General features: G+C 39.0%; 4 protein-coding genes across 7 annotated transcripts; 3 read left to right on the plus strand and 1 right to left on the minus strand.

Moving 5' to 3' along the window:
• Window positions 1–849: 849 nt before the first annotated feature.
• On the minus strand, window positions 850–3,000 carry LOC122042022. The gene is made up of 5 exons (XM_042601937.1): window positions 2,892–3,000; window positions 2,665–2,796; window positions 2,041–2,557; window positions 1,257–1,394; window positions 850–1,169 (listed from the first exon to the last, which is right to left on the minus strand). The coding sequence occupies exons 3-4, from the start codon at window positions 2,516–2,518 to the stop codon at window positions 1,297–1,299; spliced, it is 576 nt and encodes a 191-aa protein (XP_042457871.1). The 5' UTR covers window positions 2,519–2,557; window positions 2,665–2,796; window positions 2,892–3,000; the 3' UTR covers window positions 850–1,169; window positions 1,257–1,296.
• A 661-nt stretch (window positions 3,001–3,661) lies between these two features.
• Window positions 3,662–9,083, plus strand: LOC122042021 (E3 ubiquitin ligase PQT3-like). 3 transcript variants are annotated; one of them, XM_042601936.1, is made up of 15 exons: window positions 3,662–4,490; window positions 4,741–4,840; window positions 5,031–5,112; window positions 5,199–5,380; window positions 5,539–5,609; window positions 5,822–5,887; window positions 5,969–6,125; window positions 6,215–6,363; window positions 6,463–6,627; window positions 6,707–7,009; window positions 7,076–7,117; window positions 7,306–7,552; window positions 7,783–7,917; window positions 8,038–8,116; window positions 8,552–9,083. In XM_042601936.1, exons 1-15 carry the CDS (start codon window positions 4,325–4,327, stop codon window positions 8,960–8,962), a joined length of 2,355 nt encoding a protein of 784 aa, XP_042457870.1. In that variant the 5' UTR covers window positions 3,662–4,324; the 3' UTR covers window positions 8,963–9,083. The 3 variants fall into 3 exon arrangements, with proteins under 3 accessions (XP_042457870.1, XP_042457868.1, XP_042457869.1); XM_042601934.1 differs by having other exon boundaries at window positions 3,663–4,490; window positions 8,020–8,116; XM_042601935.1 differs by having other exon boundaries at window positions 3,665–4,490; window positions 5,214–5,380; window positions 8,020–8,116.
• A 674-nt stretch (window positions 9,084–9,757) lies between these two features.
• On the plus strand, window positions 9,758–19,148 carry LOC122042023 (myosin-12-like). Its single transcript, XM_042601938.1, has 39 exons — window positions 9,758–9,928; window positions 10,009–10,137; window positions 10,475–10,618; window positions 10,695–10,840; window positions 10,939–11,095; window positions 11,184–11,242; window positions 11,344–11,503; window positions 11,595–11,744; window positions 11,832–11,968; window positions 12,059–12,205; window positions 12,387–12,488; window positions 12,555–12,612; window positions 12,697–12,798; window positions 12,882–12,919; window positions 13,019–13,145; window positions 13,234–13,404; window positions 13,483–13,614; window positions 13,714–13,820; window positions 13,905–13,965; window positions 14,067–14,244; window positions 14,320–14,525; window positions 14,620–14,739; window positions 14,863–14,961; window positions 15,035–15,250; window positions 15,433–15,572; window positions 15,686–15,787; window positions 15,879–15,996; window positions 16,132–16,197; window positions 16,366–16,536; window positions 16,634–16,789; window positions 17,064–17,270; window positions 17,352–17,498; window positions 17,663–17,733; window positions 17,865–17,964; window positions 18,053–18,109; window positions 18,185–18,241; window positions 18,317–18,406; window positions 18,539–18,618; window positions 18,741–19,148. Exons 1-39 carry the CDS (start codon window positions 9,926–9,928, stop codon window positions 18,865–18,867), a joined length of 4,638 nt encoding a protein of 1,545 aa, XP_042457872.1. The 5' UTR covers window positions 9,758–9,925; the 3' UTR covers window positions 18,868–19,148.
• Window positions 19,149–19,933: 785 nt separating this feature from the next.
• LOC122042024 (YTH domain-containing protein ECT4-like) lies at window positions 19,934–24,147 on the plus strand. Of its 2 annotated transcripts, XM_042601939.1 has the most exons (9): window positions 19,934–20,125; window positions 20,485–20,558; window positions 20,656–20,809; window positions 20,904–20,968; window positions 21,543–22,052; window positions 22,272–22,769; window positions 22,850–23,062; window positions 23,133–23,276; window positions 23,350–24,147. In XM_042601939.1, the coding sequence occupies exons 1-9, from the start codon at window positions 20,098–20,100 to the stop codon at window positions 23,560–23,562; spliced, it is 1,899 nt and encodes a 632-aa protein (XP_042457873.1). In that variant the 5' UTR covers window positions 19,934–20,097; the 3' UTR covers window positions 23,563–24,147. The 2 variants fall into 2 exon arrangements, with proteins under 2 accessions (XP_042457873.1, XP_042457874.1); XM_042601940.1 differs by lacking the exon at window positions 21,543–22,052.
• The last annotated feature ends 80 nt before the right edge of the window (window positions 24,148–24,227 follow it).

Raw genomic sequence — 24,227 nt, forward strand, 5'->3', positions numbered from 1 at the left:
CAATCCACACTAGGACCCCCAGACACAGTCAACCTTGCAGAGTTCTGCACATACAAATGGATTCAACATCTTGACAATACTCATGGCAATAGTTAGGAGAGTCCATAATTGGGTTTGCAATGCAATTCTATACCTGTGGGAAAAACCTTTCAAAGATCATTCTGTAATAGTAGGCTTCTTTTGTGGTTGGTGTGTTGTGTGGATATATGTTCTTTGCATTTTGCATCATTTTCTTAGACAACTGAAGTAATTTTCCAACAATTAGCTCATTTCATATCAGGCTCAACGTGACATTTTTTTTTGTCGATTTTTTTATTTTATATATTAACATCTATGAAAAATCAAAAAAAAATAATGGACATCATATTTGAAATCCTTGCAACATCAGAAATCCATAGGAACTGAAATGGATCCAATCGAAACTCTCTAAGTCCATCAGTAAATTTTGATCGAAACCCACTAATTGACCTAGAAAGCTCTGATTGAACCTACTTCAGTTCTTATGAATTTTTGATGTTCCAAGAATTTCAAATATGATGTCTATTATTTTTTTGACTTCTTCAAATGTATTAAAATGTTATTAAAAGATTCAGGGACTATTATTATTCATATTTTTTTTCTGCATACCGATACAAAAAAGCAAAGAGAGAGAAGAGAAAAAAAAATAGTGAAAAAAAACGATAGAAAAAATTAAATTATCACGAGTATAAAATAAAAAATACACTTAAAAAGGTACATGTTTTGATAAATGTTAAAATAACATGCACTTTTTAGTAAATTCAAATCTCTATGCGCCCTTTGTTAAATTACCGAAAAAAATTTGAAGTTGACAGAATAGAAACCAGTAAATTACAGAACGATTGAAACGATTCATTCATCTCATACATTCAATACATCTTACTTGATCAAGCTATTCAACGTTGCACTGTTAGTAATATTCAAATTATACACTACGAGAACTGCAAATACAAGAGATGGCAATATTAACTAAGTTATATACAAGCATTTGTTTAAAATCCAAGTGCTTTCGAAAGTTAATTAAGCCAAGCTCAGAAGCATTATCCACAACAAACTATGGACTTCAAAAGCAAATACCATTAACAGAAACATTTCTTCATCCACTATCACCAATTACTGGGCTTCCGTGTCGATCTCCGACAGGCACAGCCCTGCAACGAAAATGTACCTAGAAGATTGCCTGGAATATGAAACAAAGACAGTACTTAAAACCAATATGCAATTAAAGCCTAGTTTACCTTGGCCTGGTTGAGGAATAAGCATACTGCCACAGCTTAATCATCTAGTGACCGGAAAACATAGCTTACTAAGATGTAGGAACTGAAGATGGCACACCCAAATGCGACGAACTAGAGAGAACAGGGAACAACTACAACCTATATGCACCAAGATAGACAAACAAAGAGAGATTTATGAAGTCCATTACACCTCACACTTCTTCCTACAAAAAATATACAGGAAGAAAGGGCAAGGTTAAATCTAATTGACTTCTAAAGATCAAACTTAGTTAAAGGACTGATAGCTATGAAGAAAGGAGGAACTATCACAAACAAACAGACAAAGCAAAAGGAAGAGATGGAGATGCTTATAAATTCATAGGACCAGTTGCCAAGAGATCTTGCTCTACAGCATTTGAACAAAAGTCACATACTTGACTAAGCTCAGCTGATGATGCAGCAGTTTATTCTAAGATGGCTTCTACTTATGCATCAGAAACATTGTTGGTAATCAACACATAAGGACTTTGAACAATGAACAACAACTAAACTATTGTCACTAACCAGCTTCCTCAAATTACACCATCCGATGTTATCATGAAAAGTAGGACCTTACTTCTTCTACCTGATTGCTTTTACTAAGACTTTACCTTTTAAACAAAACACACGTATTTTCAAGCAACTACCTACATAAGTACTCTAACGAACGTGCTTAAAGAGGAACTCCCTCAACCGTCTGCAATATCCAACTGGAGAATCCGTCTCAAATTCTCCGTAGCAATGGTAGTGTTAAATAGGAAGTTACCGGCAGATGAAGGGGACTCTCTAGTTGGAGAAGATGGTGCAGATTTCGAGAGAGAGTGAAGCACAACATCAGATTTCGGAATTTGAAGTTCCAGAGAAACACTACGCTTTTGGCGAAGGGAAAATGTAGGGATAGGTAAAGAACTGGGAGGAGGTGAATTTGAGTAGGCAGGACCTGCCCACCGTTCAGAGTAAAATGTCTTTTCACTAAAGGCGTCTCCTTTTGGAGAAGGCGGGGTGTTCAGTGAAATGGTTTTCCTCTTCCTTCTTTGTTTTTGCTGTTGGTCCGTGTAATAGCTGGGAGATTTTGGCTCAACGTGGTCATAGCAATAGCTCAATCGAGAGCAGGATGAGGGCATAACTCTAGCAGCAGACTCAAATGTGCGGCAGCTAAACCCTCCAAAGTCTCTCGAAGGCTGTGATTTGCCTCTGCTGTAATATTTACTCCGATGCGGTCCGACCACAAATACAGTTTCCATCCCCAAAGGTCGAATTTTATCGTCGAAACTGCGCACCTTCTGATTCATAGTAAAACATTCGAATATCAGAAGATTTGCAGAACTGCGAGGATATAGGTAAATCGTCCCAGAATGAAAAGGTCGAAAGCCCTGAATTTGATCCATACCTGAAAAAGATCGAGTCTTCTACGCCAAAAGTAACCACTTGCGCATTCGACAAACAAGTCGATTTGACTTCGGCAGATCCAAATGCAACTCAAATCGGAAACCAGGAACTCCAAAGGAAGTCTTTCCGCACCCTAATCAACCGACCACAGAAAAAGGCAAATCCCTAACCCCAGACGGAAGCACAGAAAAGACATCGAAGAAGCACGAGACACAGTACACAACTCACCGATTTATCCTGATAAGCAGACGGCCCTTCACATATCGAAATCCGTAGAAAGACACGAATCGGACAGGACCGCCGGAGGGGTATCGTATATCCAGCACAGATCTTAGCGGGAGCGTCCTAAGTGATCAAAAAACCCACTGGAACGAGCAGAACGGTGAGCCGAAGAGGTCCAGGAAGCACAAAGAGGAACTCACAATCACAGATCAGAGATCTGGATCAGCTGAGCTCGGAGTTCGAATTCGCTTCGCTTCCGTCGGAAAGCTTTCACGGACGTGAAACTAGACACAAAGCTGGATTTAAAATCTCAGCAAGTCCAGGCGAAGTCGCACGGATTCATGCATTTGGAACCCAGAAAGCAATAACAGATTGCGCGTCCAGAAGGCACGCATAGGAAGTTTTACGCGATCAACAATCGTGACAGTTCACGAGTTAGGCCCCCTCATCATCCACCGGACACGAGTAAAGCAGTTGCTTTATTCGGACATAAAGTAGAAAAATAAAAAGTACAGAAAAGTAAGTAAATCATTACACTCCAAATATTCCATATATATTGTGAAAAAGTGGCTTTTAAGCGGGGCCCATTCCATTGACGTGGAACCAACGCACCAGACCTTTGTCTGTGATTACTTGGGAGGAGAGAATTGAGACGAAGGAAAGAGGAGGAGGAGAGGGTGGAAAGATTGAACGGAAAGTCAAAGGATTATGAATCACCATTTTTGGATTCGGATTTTATACGTTTTTACGTGTTGATAGATTTACGATCCGAATTGTCACCGTTGCTTTAACGCCTTTTCCGCTTTGTATTCTTCCACAATTCTCATCTGAAACCCTAATCCTATCCTTCCCCTTCTCCCCGTCTACCGCCAACCGATTCCAGGCGACATATCCACCCGCCGCGTTCGGTTCTTTATCGGATTCGCCTCTCGAAGGATCAATTTAGAGCTTCGTTGCCGATCGATTTGGGGATTCGCGATCGATCTCTTTCTCGGGATTTTGGCTCGATCCGATCCAGGAAGCCTCCTGCTGTGCCGAGATTTTGGATTGTTGGTGCTGGGCAAGCGATGGGGCTACACCTTCGCGTAGCTTGTGGACTTGCTGCGACAAGTGGAAGTTGCATCTTCCAAGTAGTGGTCTAGGAGATTTTCTGCGGATAGTTGTTTTTTCTGTTTACTCCGTCCTGCTCATCCGATTGAAGAAAAAAAGAGATATTTGGGGGCATATTTCGCACCGTTGTCAGTTTAAGTTGATATTATTTCAAATACAGATCGTCGTCCGTAGAGAGTCGTTACAAAGGAAGCAAATCGACTGTCTTACTGTACACAAGTTTATGATTAGTTTGCGATTCTTTTTTCTGCAATTTTTTTTTTTTGTTTTTTTAGCCTTATTGAGATTCGACTAGAGAAAAGAACAGAGAGAGAGAGAGCAAAAAAATAATGGCTGTGTATTATAAGTTCAAAAGTGCGAAAGCTTTTGACTCAATTCCTATCGAAGGGCAATTTATATCTGTTGCCAATTTGAAAGAAAGAATTTTTGAAACCAAACTGTATGGAAAGGGCAACGATTTTGACCTCATGATCTCCAATGCGCAGAGTAATGAAGGTTGGTTTTTTTCCCTGGAGTAGATATCAAATCCAATTTCCTAATTAGAAGACAGTAGTTTAGAAATGGCCATCTTTCTTGGTTTTGGGAACAATGTAGTTTAGGCGATGAGGGTGACTGGTATCAGCCCAGTTATGCTCAACATGCATGATAAATTTCTTAGATTGTTTTTTATAGGTATGCTATGCGGAAGTTGAGATCTTTCCTTTAGAACTTATGCAGTCTTTGTTGCTCTTTTTTTTGGTTTCAGAATACATAGATGAAGGAGCAATGATACCCAAAAATACGTCAGTTTTGATTCGTCGGGTCCCAGGCCGACCACGGAAGTCTATTGTTACTGAAAGAGTCGAGTACTATTTTGGACCTTAAATTCTCAAATCTATTTCTCTTAGTAATATCAGTTAGCTATGTAGATTTCCTGGTTAACAATTGTGAGATGACAGTAGTTACTTTGAAATTTCAAGTTTTCTATATATCAAGGTTTTCGACGATAATCTTTTATGTATAATTGATTTATCATAAGTATATATTAATCTGCAGGCTGAATGTTGTGGAGAGTAAGATTGAAGAGCTTCCACCACCAGCCAGCTTGCTAGTTGGGGATTCATCTATTAACAAATATGTAAGCATAATATTTCCTTGATGGACATGGCACCCCTAACTTAGTGAACCAATTGCACTCATTCAGCATGACATGGATGACAATAGATTGGAGTTTTGCAGCCTGAAGAATATGAATGGGATGAGTTTGGGAATGATCTTTATGCGATTCCTGAAACAAATCATTCACAAACGAGTAATTTTGTGGTTAATGTTCCTCCTGGAAACAAAGTTGATGAGGAAAGCAAGATTAAGGCTTTGATTGATACACCTGCTCTTGACTGGAATCAGTGAGTTATATTTGTATGGATCTTTCATTTGTCTTTTTTCTCTTGTAGCTAAAGTTTGTAGCTAAAGTTTTAGACATAGAATAGTAAGGTTTGTTTGTCATTATCAGTCAATTTGTTTTCATAACTTGTATTCTAATTGAGTGAGTACTTTTGTTTAGTCAGACCCAAGATGCCTATGGTGCTGGAAGAGGTTATGGAAGAGGCAGGGGGATGGGTGGCCGTGGTTTTGGTAGTTATTGCTTGTCATTTCCTCTTGTATCAAAAGATAGTTTAGTGCGATGTTCATAATTGCATTTAAACTCAAATTGAGATTCCTCTTCTCCTGCATAGACACTGTTTTGCAATAGAGAGGATCTTCAATTTGTCATGTTGTATTCTAAATAATGGATTTAAATATCAAATGACTTCTGTGATGAAATCTTTTTTGTTTGAAAAATGAAGGACGTGGTATGCTTGAACGGAGGACACCCCCAGCAGGGTATGTGTGTCATAGATGCAAAGTGCCTGGTACAACACTTTTTTTTTAAAACTTTGATATTACATGAAAATTAACCAAATTGAAATTAAATCGGTGGCATTTATGTGTAGGGCATTTTATTCAGCATTGTCCTACGAATGGAGACCCTAACTATGATATTAAAAGAGCGAAACCTCCAACTGGAATTCCAAAATCAATGTTGATGGCAACTTCTGATGGATCCTATGCTTTGCCAAGTGGTGCAGTTGCTGTTTTAAAGCCAAATGAGTAAGCTAGTTTTAGTCCACATTATCTTGCGCACTATTTGTAGTTTGACTGAATTCATTGTAAAACTCATGATCTTCTTTATCATATAGAGCTGCATTTGAGAAAGAAATTGAGGGCTTACCGACTACTCGTCCTGTTTGTGATCTTCCTCCTCAGTTGCATTGTCCACTGTGCAAAGAGGTTATGAAAGATGCAGTGTTAACTAGCAAGTGTTGTTTTACCAGTTTCTGCGATAAATGTAAGTCACATGGTTCCTTCATGTTTATTTTCTTGTGTGCTACCTTTCTGTATATTCATGTATCACAGTATCAGTAAGTTTATTTGCTTTTACTATCAGGCATTAGAGACTATATTATGTCAAAATTGATGTGCTTCTGTGGAGCTACTGATATACTAGCAGATGATCTCCTTCCTAATAAAACATTTAGAGAAGCTATTAGTAGGATAATGGAATCAACAACCGCTAGCACAGAGAATGCTGGAAGCATTGGTCAGGTCCCAGGTATTAAGGATTAACAAGTTTGGTCACACACTAATTTGTTCTTTGGTCAAGAGTAACTTAACAACAATTGCATTCCCAGGCACGGAATTAGCTCATCCAGTTCATCCAAAAGCTTCATCTTATACTCTTTCTGCTGCTTCCAAAGACATGCCCAAGCATTCTGCTACAAACCAATCTGACAACATGATCAATGGGGAAGTTGCTAGTGAAATAAAAACAGGGAACAGCGAGTTGAATCCTGCAGATAAACAAGCTGCTGTGAATGTGAATGTGAATGTATCTGAAGCAGCACCCGAATCTCTTAGCAAGGGGCCAAGATCACCTGAATGTGCTTCAGTGGTGCGTGATATTGTCCAAGAAAAGCAGATTGCCGGAGAACAAGGTCAGAAGATGTGTACATTCTACTCTTTTTCCTCCTTTCAGTTTTTTAAACTTATCCTTTCTGCAGGAAAGAAAAAGAAAAAGAAGAAACCTGGAATTCCTATCACTGGTTCGTTCCCATCAATTTTGTCAGATGTTTTATGTTCCATTCACTTACTAATTGCAATTACTTTATGAGGGAATGACTTGAATATAGTGCAGTTTTGAAAAATAGATAACTTTTTCGTATTTGTTTAACTAGCAACGCCCTACTTATTTTTTGATACGTATGGTTGCCTTTTTTCCCCTGGATTGCAGCTGCAGATATGCAATGCCAAGACTTCGGGACTGGAAATTTTGGCATGTCTTTGGCAGCTTCAGGTTACAATCCTTACTGGGCAGGTGGGATGCCGTTAGGAGTTGATCCCTCGTACATGGCACCTTATGGTGGTCCAATGCCGTTCATGGGTTATGCACCTGGTCCCTTCGAAGTCCCATTCACAGGTGGAATGTTTCCACAAGATCCATTTGCAGCACAGCCATTCATGATGCCACCCGTTCCAAGGTGTGCCATTGATAATCAGAAACTAGATGTAATGGTTACTAACATTCATCTGCTTTGGTGCAACAAGCGATGATGGATGTTTTTTGTTTTAAATTTCAATTTACTTTTTATATGAGTGTTTTCCTGTGGTTCTATAATGGAGCTAGTTGATAGAATCAAATATTGGGTTGTCTCTAGTGTTTATTAGCAACATAGTGCTGCATGTTTTGAGAAAAGGCACCACTTTATAGGAACATATCTGAGTTAGGCATGACTAGCATGGTTGGCATGGGTCAGCGCCCTCCTCCAGGCATGCGTAGAGAAGAGACTGACACTAGGAAAGCTGATACGAGGCACAAGCGGGAAATGGACCAAATTAGCGGAAGGTAACTGCCACTTCATAAGATCTGCTATCACTAGATTGCTTTTTTATCCACATCATTCTTTTTGTTCATAGAGTTTGATTCACTCGTTTCTGATTGTGTAAGGCCCTCTCCTTCCGCCAGACGCAGGGACATGGAACATCCGAGAAATAAGGAGCTGAGCAGCAGTGTAAATCATGTTTCGTCGATCAAACCAAAGCCCGTATGTTTCTTTTTGTCAATACATATTTATGCTCAGTTATGTTGTGTTAGTTCTATCGCCATAGCTGCCTTAAACCCAAATAAAGACCGTGTTAGTTTCAGGAGCTGGACGGTGTACCGAGATTCGTATTATGTATTTGTTCGACCATTTAAATTGGGTTCGAAAACTGGATTATATTTAATAAGTGGGTTTGAGTTTGTTGTTTGGATTCCTATTCCTATAAGCAAGAAAATAAAAAGAATCACGAGCAAAGTGATTGATCAGTGAATGTGGTTAAACATCACGATCTATTTCTGTGGTCATTGGGCCACATATCAAGGTTGCTATTGGGCCTTAAAGGGCCGCAGTTTAAGCCCATTCGGTCGAGGCCCATCTGTTAGAATTGTAATTTCCTATGCTCTTTTTGTGCTGACTCGTGTGTGATTTTGATTGCAGAAACCGATGGGCGTCCCTGAACGAGACCGGTTCGAGAAGTCATCCTATGCGGACCGGTACGGCCCGGTTCGGGAGCGCGAACCCACCCCTCGGAAAAGGAAATTCTCCGACCACGACGAGGAGCCTTCGGCCGCCGAGGCGGAGAGGAAGCAGAAATCCAGCGTTTTCTCCCGCATCCGCCTCTCCAATGGCGGCGAGAAGAGGAACGGGATGAAAGAGCAGCCGGCGAGCCACAAGGTGGAGGGCGGGGGGAGGGCGAGGAGGGGGAGCAGAGGATGCGACGGCGTGTCGAGCGAGGATGACTACCACCTCAAGCGGAGGCCTGCGGCGTCGTCGTCATCGTCGAGGGGGAGGGATGATGAGGAGCACCGCCACAGGCGACCGGCGAGCAAGCGGAGAGGGGAGAAATAGTCAGCGAGAGGCGCCGGCGACCGTGCGTCTGGAATTTAGAAAGCATTCATCGTGTAGTCGGTTTGTTAGAGAAAGTGGACGTCGCAGAAAAATATATTTTCTTATCTCACAGTTAAAAACAGAAAAATAATCCACTCTCTTGGTAATAAATGAAATAAATATAAAAAAAATCCGTAATTATTTTCTAAAGAGATTGCCAACTTTTTTTCTCAAAATGAATTAAGCATTCATTCGATGCGTGATGGTCGTGGGGTCGGCGGGGCACCGACCGCCGGAGGCTAGTGGAGCACGTGGGCGTCGTCGATGAAGTGGCTGCCGAAAGCCTCGCCGGGACCCACCGCCAGCCACCGCCGGGAAGAAAAAGGATGTCGATGGTTAAAGCCGGGGGTGGGGCCAACCACCGACCACTACTTGATCCAATATGGGGCCCAGCTCCGCCGTATTATTCGACCACGCAAACTCATTTTTGAACTTTTTCAAAAATACTCTGTAAACTTTAAAAATATCAAAACGTCTTTTGCGGTTGAAATTTGTAAAGGCTGCATATTTTTTAGGGGGAGGGGGTGAAATCCATTTCGTATGAATAGAGGACTGGATATCCGACACATCACCCAGCCGACAGTGACAGGCTGACTTGGATCAAGGCCCCAGTGCTCTGCCACGTCATCTGCTGACTTGGATCTGCTGACAGTGACAGGCTGGCTTTTCCACCGTCTCGGGCCGACTTTTTTTTTTTTTTTTTTTCTTTCTTTCTTTCCCTTCTCTTTCGGAGCTCCTCCAACCACATCACTGCCCCACCACCTTCTTCATTCCCTCTCCCGTCGCCTTTACATTTCTTTAATCTTTTTCCTCTCCAATCTCTTCTTTTCTTCCTTGCCTTTCCTTTGCTTCGCCTTCTCTCGGGTTTCTTCCTCGATTGAATGACCGATCGTCGGCGGCGACTCAAGGCAGAAACAGAGCATCATGGTGAGTTCTGTCTGATCATTATTTATCACGCGTCTTCCTGGATTCACTTGCCGAATTAATCTTTGATTCCGGGGGCGCAGGGGACGCCGGTGAACATCATCGTGGGGTCGCACGTGTGGGTGGAGGATCCCGAGGCGGCGTGGATCGACGGCCAAGTCACGGCCATCAAAGGCGGCGCCGCCACTATACTCACCACCATCGGCAAGACCGTATGTCATACTCACTGCCAGCAGCTTACTTTCCTGTTTATTTTTTTTTTCTGAATAAAAACACCAACGGATTGATTAATTTGTGCCATGAAATCCAAACAATTTTGAATTATAGATGAACTCGAAAGCAGAATTCACGCCCAAATTGTTGGAACTGAGTTCTGTTACTGAAGAAGAATCCAACAAAAAACTAGTATGGAGCTTAGTATCTTTCAAGATCTCACAAAGCTCTTCAAAATTTGATGTTTCTCGAATCTCATAATTAACCATAACAAGAAACTTTTACTGTTCCTCCGTTACTAGCTCAAAAGTAGACTACTTAGTCGATACCATGCAGGTTGTGGCGAATCTGTCGAGTATATACCCCAAAGACACAGAAGCTCCTGCAGCTGGGGTGGATGACATGACCAAATTGGCATATCTCCATGAGCCAGGAGTTCTACAGAACCTTTCTTCCCGATATGCACTAAATGAGATTTATGTACGTTCCATCCTACAAAATCCATCTGAAAACAACATTCTCAGAAGCTTAAACAGAGGATAACTTCATTTGACAGACCTACACTGGGAATATATTGATCGCTGTGAATCCATTTCAAAGGCTTCCGCATTTGTATGATGTGCATATGATGGAACAGTACAAGGGGGCTGCTTTTGGCGAGCTGAATCCTCATCTTTTCGCAGTGGCGGATGATTGCTACAGGTAGGCTGCATAAAATTCAGATGTTAGTTCGATGATTCGATGGAAATGTCGCAATAAAAACAAAATGGCTGCTAAATTTGGGATTGTAAGCGTAACAGGGCAATTATAAATGACCATGGAAGCCAGTCAATCTTGGTTAGTGGCGAGAGTGGAGCTGGTAAAACTGAGACGACGAAGATGCTCATGAGATATCTAGCTTTCATGGGAGGCAGATCAGGCACCGAGGGAAGAACAGTAGAGCAACAGGTCTTGGAGGTACAAAATGCTTACCTCTAGCATTTATAATAGAGATTATTATGAGCTTAATCCCTACTTGAAGAGGATAATGCACTACCGTTTGCAGTCCAATCCGGTGCTCGAAGCATTTGGCAATTCAAAAACTGTGAAAAATAACAACTCAAGGTGATCAGTAAACAGATGCTTTAAATATTCCCTATTTACAAACAAGTAGTTGTGTTAGCATAGCTCTAAATCTAATATCAAGAAATATCTTACATATCCAGTCGTTTTGGAAAGTTTGTGGAAATCCAATTTGACAAATACGGGAAGATCTCAGGAGCTGCAGTTCGCACATACCTTCTTGAACGCTCACGGGTATGCCAAGTATCTGATCCAGAAAGAAACTACCATTGTTTCTATATGCTCTGTTCTGCACCCCCAGAGGTACTTCGCCAACTCCAATCTTTTAACAGAGAAATTCTTACACAAAAGGTTTATCATTTGATAAGAATATTGTTACTCATTCTTGTTTCAGGAAGCTAAGAAGTTTAAGGTTGCAGATCCAAGAACATTCCATTATCTAAACCAAACAAATTGTTTCGAAGTAGCAAACATGGACGATGCCAGGGAATACTTAGAAACTAGAAAAGCCATGGATATTGTCGGAATCAATCAGGAAGATCAGGTTTTAACATCTCGCATGCGTATTTGGACTTAGAAAAAAGTATATATATGGCATCTGAATCAACAGGGAATGGTATTTCATGTGCAGGATGCAATATTTCGAGTAGTAGCTGCAATTCTTCACTTGGGGAACATAAATTTTGCCAAAGGGACTGAAATTGATTCCTCAAAGTTGAGAGATGAGAAATCACTCTACCATCTTAAAACAGCTGCAGAATTACTAATGTGCGAAACAAGAATCTTGTGCACGATAATCACCTAAGTTATGCTCTCATTGTTTAAATTTCTACATGCTAAAAACTCCCGTGCTCACAGGGCTGATGAAAAAGCACTCCAAGATTCCCTTTGCCAGCGTGTGATTGTTACACCAGATGGCAAAATCACAAAGCTTCTTGATCCAGAGTCTGCTGCACTAAGTCGTGACGCTTTAGCTAAAACAGTATACTCAAGATTGTTTGACTGGTAAGATTATTTGAGCATGATTGATCTCAGTTATCTAACTTGGTATATTTGATGAACAATCTTGTCAATCTTCAGCAGACATGTTTATCCAATCTTAAACAAAATCCTTCAATCCTTGGTAGTTTCAGATAGTTAATGTTGATGCATATTTTGTGAAAGCATTTTCAAAATATCATGGCAGGATAGTAGACACAATCAACACCTCAATTGGACAGGATCCAGATGCAAAAGAAATTATTGGCGTACTCGATATATATGGATTTGAGAGCTTCAAGATAAACAGGTATACATTTTGGAAAATGCAAGCACATTTCTAGGATTTTACTGACAAAAAGTTCAATGCTGGCAGTTTTGAGCAATTGTGTATCAACTTAACTAATGAGAAATTGCAACAACATTTCAATCAAGTATGTATATAAATAATCATCTTTATCATACTTGCACTAAATGAAACAGCATCTTTATTAATGCTAATTTTTTGGGGAAAACAGCATGTATTCAAGATGGAGCAAGAAGAGTACACCAAAGAAGAAATCGACTGGAGTTATGTGGAGTTCGTAGATAATCAAGACGTACTGGATCTTATAGAAAAGGTAAAAATGAGCATTACATCCATCGTGATTATCATTGATGAAAAAAAATAAGCTGGGCACTAATTCTTATTGTTTCGATGCAGAAACCTGGGGGAATAATTGCACTGCTTGATGAAGCATGGTAAGCCTTTTCCCTTCCTTTTTGGTTGGAACAGTAGCCGACAAACAATTGTAGCTACTATTATGATGGACATTAATCCAACTAATTTTGATATTGCAGCATGTTTCCAAAGTCTACACATGAAACTTTTGCTCAGAAGATGTACCAAACATACAAGAATCACAAGCGTTTTAGCAAGCCAAAACTTGCTCGAACTGCCTTTAACATCAACCATTATGCTGGAGATGTAAGGAAAACAAGATAAGACAAGTGATAGATGTACCAAATGTGATTTATCTTCTATATGGAACTAAGTCACTAAGTTTAATCAACAGGTTACTTACCAAGCTGATCTATTCCTCGATAAGAACAAAGACTACGTTGTTGCAGAACATCAAGCTCTATTAAATGCTTCAAAGTGTCCTTTCGTGGCAAATCTAATTCCACCATTACCTGAGGAAGCTTCAAAACAGTCAAAGTTCTCATCAATAGGTACTCGCTTTAAGGTAAGGAGCAAAAGATTTTACATCCATGAGTTAAAATCTTCTTTAAATTCCTAATGATTCTTTAGGGGAAATTTGCAGCAACAACTCCAATCACTTATGGAAACTTTGAGCACCACAGAACCGCATTACATCAGATGTATAAAGCCCAATACAGTCTTAAAACCAGGAATCTTTGAAAATTTCAATGTCTTGAACCAATTGAGATGTGGGGTCAGTGAGCGTGCATCGAACTGGAATTATCTTATCATCCTCTATCCAGCAAGATCTGAAATACTGTGTATCTCATTTCTCACTTTCTCTCCTACTTAGGGTGTGTTGGAAGCAATCAGGATAAGTTGCGCTGGCTATCCAACAAAAAGAACCTTTGAGGAATTTGTTGATCGTTTTGGAATTCTTGCAGTAGATCTTGTTGATAGGTAACAAGTTCTACTAAGAAACTACAATCTGCTTTCCAAAGATTTTATGAAATTTAAAGATGGAATACATATCAAATCTTGCAGCTCGGATGAAAAAGCAGCATGTGCAGCTATATTGGAAAGAATGGGCTTGAAAGGCTATCAGGTGCATCCTGTTTACTGTCAAAAAAATCCAAAACAGAGACAGAGTCTATCTTGATATATTATTTATGCATTCTAAAAATTAGCGCAATGTTTTGCTTTCAGATAGGAAAAACGAAAGTATTCCTCAGAGCTGGTCAGATGGCTGAACTAGATACTCGCCGCATGGAAGTTTTGTCTAATGCTGCAAGGACCATCCAGAGGCAAATACATACACATCTTGCTCGGAAGGAATTCCTAACTTTGCGCAAAGCCTCAATTCAACTGCAAAAGCTTTGGAGAGGTTCCTGTTCTATCATTTCTTTTGTAGGATAGCAAACATTTCTACATATTGCTGACATGTTTATTACTGGTGCAGCACGTCTTGCAAGAAAGCTATATGAAAGCATGAGAAGAGAGGATGCATCGATACGCATCCAGAAATATGCACGTTCTCATGTGGCTAGAAAATCTTATTCACAACTGCGGTCATCTGCAATTGTCATTCAAACAGGACTAAAAGCAATGGCAGCACGTAATGAATACAGACATAAAAGGAGAACCAAGGCTGCTATAATAATACAAGTATGTGGATTTACAAAGGAATTAGATATTGAATACCTTGTGATAAAGACCATAAAACCATTTAGAATTCATACCTTTTTATTATGACCTACAGACTCAATGGCGTCTATATCAAGCTCGTTCAGCTTATAAACATCAAAAGAAAGCAACTTTGATACTTCAATGCCTGTGGAGAGGGCGTATTGGAAGAAAGGAACTTCGGAAGTTAAGAATGGTAAGTTGTTCTTAGCTATCAAATAGGTACCTTGCCTTCATATGTTTTTTATTTTTTGGATTATGGCTAGAAATTGTAATGTCCATGCTGCTGAATTTCACTACTGACAAATTGGGTATATAGGCTGCAAGGGAAACAGGAGCACTTAAGGAAGCAAAGGACAAGCTCGAAAAGAAGGTTGAAGAGCTAACTTGGAGATTAGATGTTGAAAAGCATATGAGGGTATGCTATCATTTAAAAATAGAGTGGATGCATATATTCATTACAGTCTAACTATAATGGAGTGTTTATGTAGATTGACATCGAAGAGGCTAAAGGGAAAGAAATTACAAAGCTACAAAGTGCAATACAAGAAATGCATGTGAAACTTGACGAAGCCCAAGAAGCAATTATCAGAGAAAAAGAAGCAGCTAGGATTGCTATTGAACAAGCACCACCAGTCATTAAAGAGGTCCCAGTGGTCGACAATGCCAAACTAGATTCGTTAGCCAACCGCAATAATGAGCTAGAGGTTCCATTACTCTGTCAAAAATCTATAATATGCATGCATAGGAATATCTATAAGGATGAATTTGAATTTGAAGAACTAGAACAAACAAATCTTTGGTCATCCAAGTTGAAGAATGTGATATGTGCATATAAACATATGAAACAACATGATTTAACGTTGACGAAGGGTCTGATTCTTTACAGGCTGAGCTAAGTATATTCAGGTCCAAGGCCGAGGAATTTGAAGGAAGATATAATGAGGTTCAAAATCGAGTTGAAGAATTACTAAGAGACACAGAAGAATACAACTCAAAAATCAGCCAAATGCAAGAGATGATAGAGAGGTACCATATACAAAAGTAGTCTAATTTCCCTCCTTTTGTTATGTAAAACATAAAAGCATCAAAAACATTTCGAACTTCAAGGAATGCAAATAACTATCCACTTAACCATGCAGTCTTGAAACAAATTTGTCTGGTCTAGAGTCTGAGAATAAAGTTCTGAGGCAGCAAGCATTAGTTGCTTCCTCAAATGAAGATTTATCTGATCAAATCAAAAGGTATCAAATAGCATGCCTTAAATAAAGAATTTCTTTTTTGTCTGAAAGAATGTCCAATAGAACTGATATAGTCTTCGCAATTGCTTTCTAGTCTTGAAAGCAAGATCAGCACATTGGAGTCAGAGAACCAGTTGCTCTGCAATCGGCCTGCTCCAGTTTATCACCCAAATGCTGATTCCAAAACTACTGAACCACCACCAGTAATCAAGGTATACAAATTAGCAACTTCCTAAATGATTCAAAACTGAAAATAAGTAATGGTCTCGTGATGCTAATGAACACACAAGTACCAAATAGGAACTCACTTAGAACTTCTTTTTAATGAACAAAATTTCAAATTGCAGGAGCCAGCCACAGCACCTCATGCACCAGCTCTAAGTAAACAGAAATCACTAACTGATCGGCAACAGGTATGTAAGAAAATAATTATTCTAGTGATGGCAGTAAAACTGCCAGCAGCAAGAACAACAACGTAGATCATCAATGATTATTCTGGTGTTTCTGCATTGAATAGTTTCTTTGATATTTCTGATTATCTGTTAATCAAATGTACATGCTCAAGTACTTTATGCATGCAGGAAAATCATGATGCACTTATCAAATGTCTCTCAGAATATAGGAGATTTGAGAACAAAAGACCTTCCACTGCATGTATTGTGTATAAATCACTGCTTCAATGGCACTCATTTCAAGCAGAGAAGACAAACATATTTGACCGGATAATACAAACAATCAGATCTTTTACTGAGGTAGTCAGACTAACTATAGGATATAGGACCAACAAAATTCTTTTACCTTAAAAAAATATTTCTTAATGCCAGTGACTTCTTTTGTTCCTTTGCACAGAACCAGGAGAATGTCGGTGAACTTGCTTATTGGATTTCAACGACCTCTACACTTCTACTGCTCTTGCAAAAAAACCTCAAAGCAAGCAGTACATCAACTACAGGCTTGCACAGAAGTCGAACAACTACAGTCCCCTTATTTAGTAGAATGGCAAGAGTATGAAACTTGATCCATCATATAAGTGTTTTATAAGAGTAAATTAGACAAACTGCAAACTCTATAGTTTCACTTTTGACTGTCGTTATTATCCAGCAATAAAAGAAAATGATTTTTTGCTTCTTAGTAATTTCTCTTGATAGAGATGGAATAATCCTATTAATTTTCTAAGACTCGAGAGTAGCTAAGGGAGATTGATTATGGCCAAAATACTTCTTTTTTGCAATTTCTCTTCTGTATCCATGTACATAATCTTGGACTACCTATTTTTCAGAACACACGCTTATCTTCAACTGGAGTGGGGATTTCCAATGGATGCAGTGGTATGGTAAGCAAGACCGATGACCAAACAAAGATAGAAGCAAAGTATCCAGCGTTACTTTTCAAGCAACAACTAACAGCATATGTTGAGAAGATCTATGGGATTATCAGAGACAGCCTAAAAAAAGAGATTGGACCATTCTTAACTATGTGCATACAGGTCCGTGCCAAGGTTATGTGTATAATTGAAGCGACTAAGATCGAGTACTAAATACTAGTTAAAGTGGAAATTTGTCTACAGGCACCAAGATCTTTCAGGCCTAGATCAATACGGCCATCCGCTAAGAGCATTCATTCCAATTTAGTAGCCAAGCAAGCATCTAGTGTTCACTGGCAAAACATTGTCAAATCTTTGGATCGTACACTATCTATGCTCAGAGAAAACTATGTATGATTTCTTTGTTCTTCTTTACAAGAATTAAAAGAGTTTCTTGTTTCAAAGAAAAGAACCCAAAGACCTCAAAGACCGGATAATGTGAAAATTAAAGTTGAGAAAGAATTATTTATGAGATTTGAAAATTTTCTGTTATAAAATTAATCCTTTCATTGCAGGTGCCCATGATGATAATAAGCAAGACTTTCAGCCAAGTGTTTGCATTTATCAATGTGCAATTATTTAACAGGTACCTTATGCATTCCACATCATTGTAATATATGTTCTTTGAAAGACAAGAATGGAATGGCTTTGGCACTGGAATTTGACAAAAATGATTGAGATTTGCATCTCATATAATATTAATGCAACTTTGTACAGCTTGCTACTTCGCCGAGAATGTTGTTCATTTAGCAATGCAGAATTTTTGAAGGCTGGACTGCAGGAATTGGAGCAATGGAGCTCCAAAACAACGGAAGAGGTCAGTTGATAGTATCATGAAATGTTTGCATAATGAAGCCCGAAATGCACAAAATAAACAGATAATAACGCCAACTGACTATTTGCAGTTTGCTGGAACCTCGTGGGATGAACTCCAACACATAAGACAAGCAGTTGGGTTTCTGGTACGTGCAATATGATGTCCCAAAAACTAAAGATATTAATCGCATAAAGATTACTAAAGCATACCTTATGTGCAGGTTTTGCATCAGAAGTCCCAAAAATCCTTGGAGGAGATAACAAAGGAACTCTGCCCGGTAAGTTGGAAGCTGAACTCTATATAAATATCTAGCTTTAGGGAGTATATATAACAATCTTTGAATTGATTTCAGGCCCTGAGTGTTCCTCAAATCTATAGGATCGGTACCATGTTTTGGGATGACAAGTATGCTACTCATGGAACGCATGGATTATCTCAAGAGGTGAGGTTTTATTCATCACATTATCTTATATCCTTCTCGCAATGGCCTTCCAAATCACCTAAAGCCAAACTATAATCTATTCCACAAACTCTAGTAATTCGAAACACGACGAGTAAATCTAGTGCATTTCAGGTGATTGCAAAGATGAGAACTATGATGACTGACGACTCCTACATGACGCATAGCTCTTTCTTGTTGGACGACGATTCCAGGTAAGAGAAAGACGAATGACTTCAAATCCACACACACAAGCACGAACACAAAGAAAAGGTGTACTTTTTGGTAGTATTATGAATAAGATATCGATTGATCGATCCTAACCTCAATTTGGCAGCATTTCCTTCTCTTTGGATGAAATATCTCGATCGGTAATCGACATCAGCTTCTCCGAGGTGGAGCCGCCGCCGCTTCTACGCGAGAAGTCGGGGTTTCAATTCTTGGTGCAACCATTCCAGGATTGACAAATTTGCCCTCTTTTTTTATATATATTTTTTTTAACGAAAGAAGAAAAGGAATTTTACAAATATGATTTTTTGAGTGTAAATTGTGATATTTTTTTTTGTGATTTCCTTTTTTGGTACAGAGATTTGCGGGATGTGATTTTTTTTTATTGGGGATTGGTTTCAAAATTAAAAGTTTCTCACATTTTGTTTGAGCAAACTGTTGTAAACAATGTCAAACAATGGCCTGTATGAACTATTATATGCCAAATAAAAAAGAATGAAATGGTGTTGATTTTTTTTATTTTGATAAATAATTGTGCACAAATCAAGCCCTTGTTTTTTTTTTTGGACGCGCCCCGCCCATCGGTTCATGTGAAATGATACCATTATTCTCAAATGCAATGCTTGACATTATTATATCATATCATACATATTAATCCTAAATCGATTAGACATGTTATAATAGCTATAATTTCATGATTACTATGATTTTATAATTGTTACAATGTCAATGATAGATAATAAAATGAATTTATATTATAACAACTATGAAATTATAATTATCATAATAGGAGTATTTTTGAATATATTAAATATTACTATAACATGAATATTAGATGAATAAGTAGAATTTATGAAATTATAATTGTTATAATATAAATATTTATAAATAAATTATGTATTATAACAACTACAAAATAGGTAAGTGGAACGGGGATCATAATATTGAATAGTATAATCTAATCTAAAGTTATTTATAAGGGCCTGCAGAGTGGGGTGTTTTAAAAATAAAAAATAAAAAGGGGTGCTGTGATGATTCTAATAAAAAAAGGGCACCACCATATTATTCTAAATAATTCTCATGCTGAAGGTGATAAATGAAATTCAATCTAATTATTGGGTGTAAATTATATTTTCCCAAAGAATTAATAGCGAACTGAAAAACAGACAATAAAGTTCGGGTAAATTGAATTTTTTTTCTATATATGGGAAAAAAAAATCCAAAACATTATATATATATATATATATATATATATATATATATATATATATATATATATAAAAGACCGGTCGCGGAGGCGGAGCCGTGGAGCTATTTGAATCACCGCTTCGTTTTTGAAGCCCTAAACTCTAAAGGCTTCTCTCACTACTCACTGTCTTCGTCGTCTCCTTCTCCAATCCTGCCGTGGCGGTGGCGGTGGCGGCTCTCCATTCCATCGCCTCTTGATTCAGCTGAGTTCTTCCTTCATGGCGCCCGTCGCCCCTGCAGCAGACCGTATCCTTCCTTCTTCTCCTTGCTTGTCGCCTTGGCTTCGAGGGTTCTTGGAAGGGTTTATGCGGGGGTTCCTCGATCGATCGTGAATGATCGCTTTTGGTTCCATTTCCTTTCTCGTTTCGCGTTTCTTTCTTAGCCGGTTGAGGTTTTGGATCCCGTAGCTTTCTTCTTCTTCTTTTTTCTGTAAATGGTGCTTCTCAGATCTTTGTTAGGGTTCTTTTCAATCATAGAGAAACTTGTATCAGGTTAGTTTATGCATTTCAGTTTCGAACTTTCTCGGTCATCTCAGCTTTTAGCTTTTCTTGCCAAAAAGATCGCTTTGTCTGGTTGGTATTATCCTTAACGCTACACTGCAAAAGCTTCAAATTTATTGCAGAAGCTGTCTTTGGATCCTCAGCCGAAGTCCAAAGATGCTGTTGAAGCCACCAAGCAGGTAATAGTTTTTATTCAGTGTAGTTTTTTTCTTGCATAAGCTATCTCTGGACCTTGAACATAATTGGTGCGAGTAAATGGTTGCCTCTGAAATTTAGGTTTCTGTTGCCCATACTGGATCGAGTAATGCTGAATCATCAAACATGTGGACTCCTTCAGAGGGTTCGTCGGCACCTGTTCTGTCTGAATTTACTGATGGTGGCAATTATTATGTGCCCACTTGTTATGCATCCCCAGCCTATTTCTTTGGAGGTGGTGAATTGTAATGAAGATTGCCTGGTCACTGCACTTATCTGCAATCTTTTGTTCCTAGCTATATAAATGTCATTTCTGTTGCATTCTTCAGGTTATGATCAGGCTGTCAAAGACTGGAATGATTACTCCACGTATGTGAATCAAGATGGCATGCAGGTGCTGACTCATAAGTTGCACCAAAATATGCATAATGTCTTCTCCTTGACTGATAGTGTGTGAGAGTGTTGTAGATCAAATTAGCCTGTTCAGATTCTTTAGTTTGTGCTTCCAGTTTTGAAAATTATGTTTTTGGCTAGATTTCCTGTAATCATTGTTGGAGGCACTCCCTGTGTGACAGTTTTTTTTAAGCTATTCTATTAAGTTATTTAGGGTGCTATGATTGATTGAGAAAAATAATTCTTCTCTTTGAAGCTCTTCTATTAAGTTCTTTAGGGTGCTCTGATTGATTGAGAAAAATAAATCTTCTCGTTGAAGCTCTTCTATTAAGTTATTTAGGGTGCTATGATTGATTGAGAAAAATAATTCTTGTCATATGTTATTGCATAGAGTAATTTGGTTCTTTTGTTGCCATTATGATTTGGTAAGCAAATTATTTTATTGTATAGTTGGTGAGTTAGTTTCTCAGTATCTATCCTTGTTAAGCTCATAGTAGAATATGTCATCTTGTTGTTTATCATTAGGTTTGCCTATCAAATACATAAATAAGTAATTGCTTTCTTGTCTATGATAGGGAGTCTATGGTGACATGTATCAAGGTTATGGATATGCACCTTATAGTGCTTATCCTTCTAATGGAACAGCAGTTCCGGCAATGGGGAATGTTGGAAAAGTTTATGATCAGCAACAGTATCAGTATCCACTTCCCTTTTTCCAGACACATCAGCCAACTAGTTCAACTCACCAAGGAAACCTTTCTAGCTCTGTTGTTTCTGACCAGCCTTCAATCCCAGTGGATACACAGAAGAATTCTAATGGAATTCCAAAAAGTAATACAAGTAATGGACCAGGAACCACAAGGTCTAGCCACCAAAATTTATTACATGCTTCACAAGGGAATGGAGGTTATCAGAACTTTCGATATAGTTCCAATGGAATTTGGTCAACTAAAGTATGGTATGATTCTCCATACTTAAATGGCCAACACAGGCCAGCAAAATTTAGATCTTCCTCTTCCGGTACAGGGCATAATGCTAGCTACTCATCCGTAAGAAACCATGGTCAACTTGTTGCCCATGTCATGGTATGTAGTTTAGATGGCTATCATTGTCTATGTAATTTCAAAATTTACCTGCTTGCAACTGTTTGCTGGTCATATATTGGATTGCCTTCATATCATCATGTGCTTTCTTTTTGGAGTATTTAGATTCTTATGCTATATTTCTTTGTTGGCTAAGGTGAACAATCATATTATAGATGTTTGTATCCCACTGTGCTGACTGTTTATTCATATATTTCCCAGGGAATGAATGCCCCAAGACCAACACCTGGAATGCGTCCAACTGCACCTTTGGTTAGCAGAATGTGTGGATTTGGATATGGACATTCAAGTATGTTTATGGATGGCATTTCTCACTCCGAAGGGCAAGGAAATATATCCTTTGGCAATTATCATGAACTCAGTGAGCTAAACAGAGGACCAAGGGTGGTCCACTCAAAGAATCATAAGGTTGCTGGGCCTCCTCCAGTGATTTCTGGCAAGAGTCAGAACCTATCCTCGTCTGGGAATGAGAACACTGGAGTGTCTCTGGATTGTGAACAGTACAACCGGGAAGACTTCCCTGACAAATACTCTGATGCAAAATTCTTTATCATAAAGTCTTACAGTGAGGATGATATTCATAAAAGTATAAAGTACAATGTATGGGCCAGCACCCCTAATGGGAATAAGAAGCTGGATGCTGGATATCAGAAAGCTCATGAAAAAGCTGGAGGATGTCCTGTATTTCTGTTTTTTTCTGTGAGTATGAGGATCATATATCAGAAATTTGTTTTGCTTTTCTCAGAAAATTACCTTTGCAAATTGTGTTGTTAATGCAGGTTAACACTAGCGGACAATTTGTGGGTGTTGCGGAGATGGTTGGCCGTGTTGATTTTAACAAGACTGTTGACTATTGGCAGCAAGATAAGTGGATTGGGTGCTTCCCAGTCAAGTGGCATATTATTAAGGATGTCCCAAATAGCAATCTGAAGCATATCACGCTAGAGAGCAATGAGAACAAACCAGTTACCAACAGTCGAGACACTCAGGAGGTATGCCAGATTATGGTGTGTATTGGTACATAAAGTACTTATCTTGATTTTTTTGAATTGTACCACGCAGGTGGAGCTAGAGCAGGGCATCCAGATGCTCAAGATTTTCAAGGAACATACAAGCAACACATCTCTTTTGGATGATTTTGACTTTTACGAACATCGTCAACACTTTATGCAAGTGAAAAGAGCAAAGCAACAGCTTCAGAAGCAGGCAAGTTGCAATTTGGTTAGTTTGGACTTGGAGAGAAGAAATGTTGTGTAGCTAACTAATAGATATGTTTCAGGCCTGGGATGGAAAGACTTCCCATAAGCCTGTGGAAGGGAACCAAGTAGTTGGCAACGAGTTCAATTTACAATCTGATTCTGTTACAAACAAGGAAGCAGTAAACAGTGATCATGTTCAAAGAACACCAGTGGAAATTATTGCAACTGCTGATGCTGGTGATGCATTAAAGGTCACCAACGGTGCAGCAAGTGGTGTTGCCAGTGGCTTCTGAACTGTTACTCCGTTTTTACCTGCTGCGATGAGCCTCGATTGCTGTGGCAGCCTCTCTTGGTTATTGCTTTTGAGCTGTTGTCAGCAACTGGAATCCAGATGACAAAACTGCAGTAGATTTGGTAATGAGACATGGTTTTTTTGCTGATACAGGCCAGTCAGTATAGCTCCAGCCAACATCTGCTTTGCCATACTCGGCTAGTTTTAGCCCGTTCTGTAAACTCGAGTTAGATATGCTCTTCCTTTTTCTAGTTTTGGTATAATCCTTGGTTGCAGTAAGACTGCGAGTTCTTAGACCTCTTGGTAGTACTTTACACTCATTTTGATCTCGTTTGTTGTCTATCCCCGTGTGGAAGTGGGAAGAGACTACAGATGAATGAGTGGTGTGCGCGCTGCTATTGGAGAGCATACTACCTCTTTCGTTTACACCTACAAGCTAAGTTTGGTTTTACCATTTTCATTTCCATAAATTTTTATTCCAAGTATTGAAGTCAGCAATTAAAATTTTGTTTTGTGTTGGCTGGTGTGGTGAAATATTTCATTCCACTTGCCAACTAGCATGCAAAATAGTTTGAGATGAATAAAATCTATGGGCTGATCCAGTCAAATGCTTTTAAAAAAAAACAAAAACAAACAAACCACACGGTTTAAACCATATCTATTCAC

This window comes from Zingiber officinale, chromosome 2A, assembly GCF_018446385.1.
Source record: "Zingiber officinale cultivar Zhangliang chromosome 2A, Zo_v1.1, whole genome shotgun sequence".
NCBI classification, from domain to species: Eukaryota; Viridiplantae; Streptophyta; class Magnoliopsida; order Zingiberales; family Zingiberaceae; genus Zingiber; species Zingiber officinale.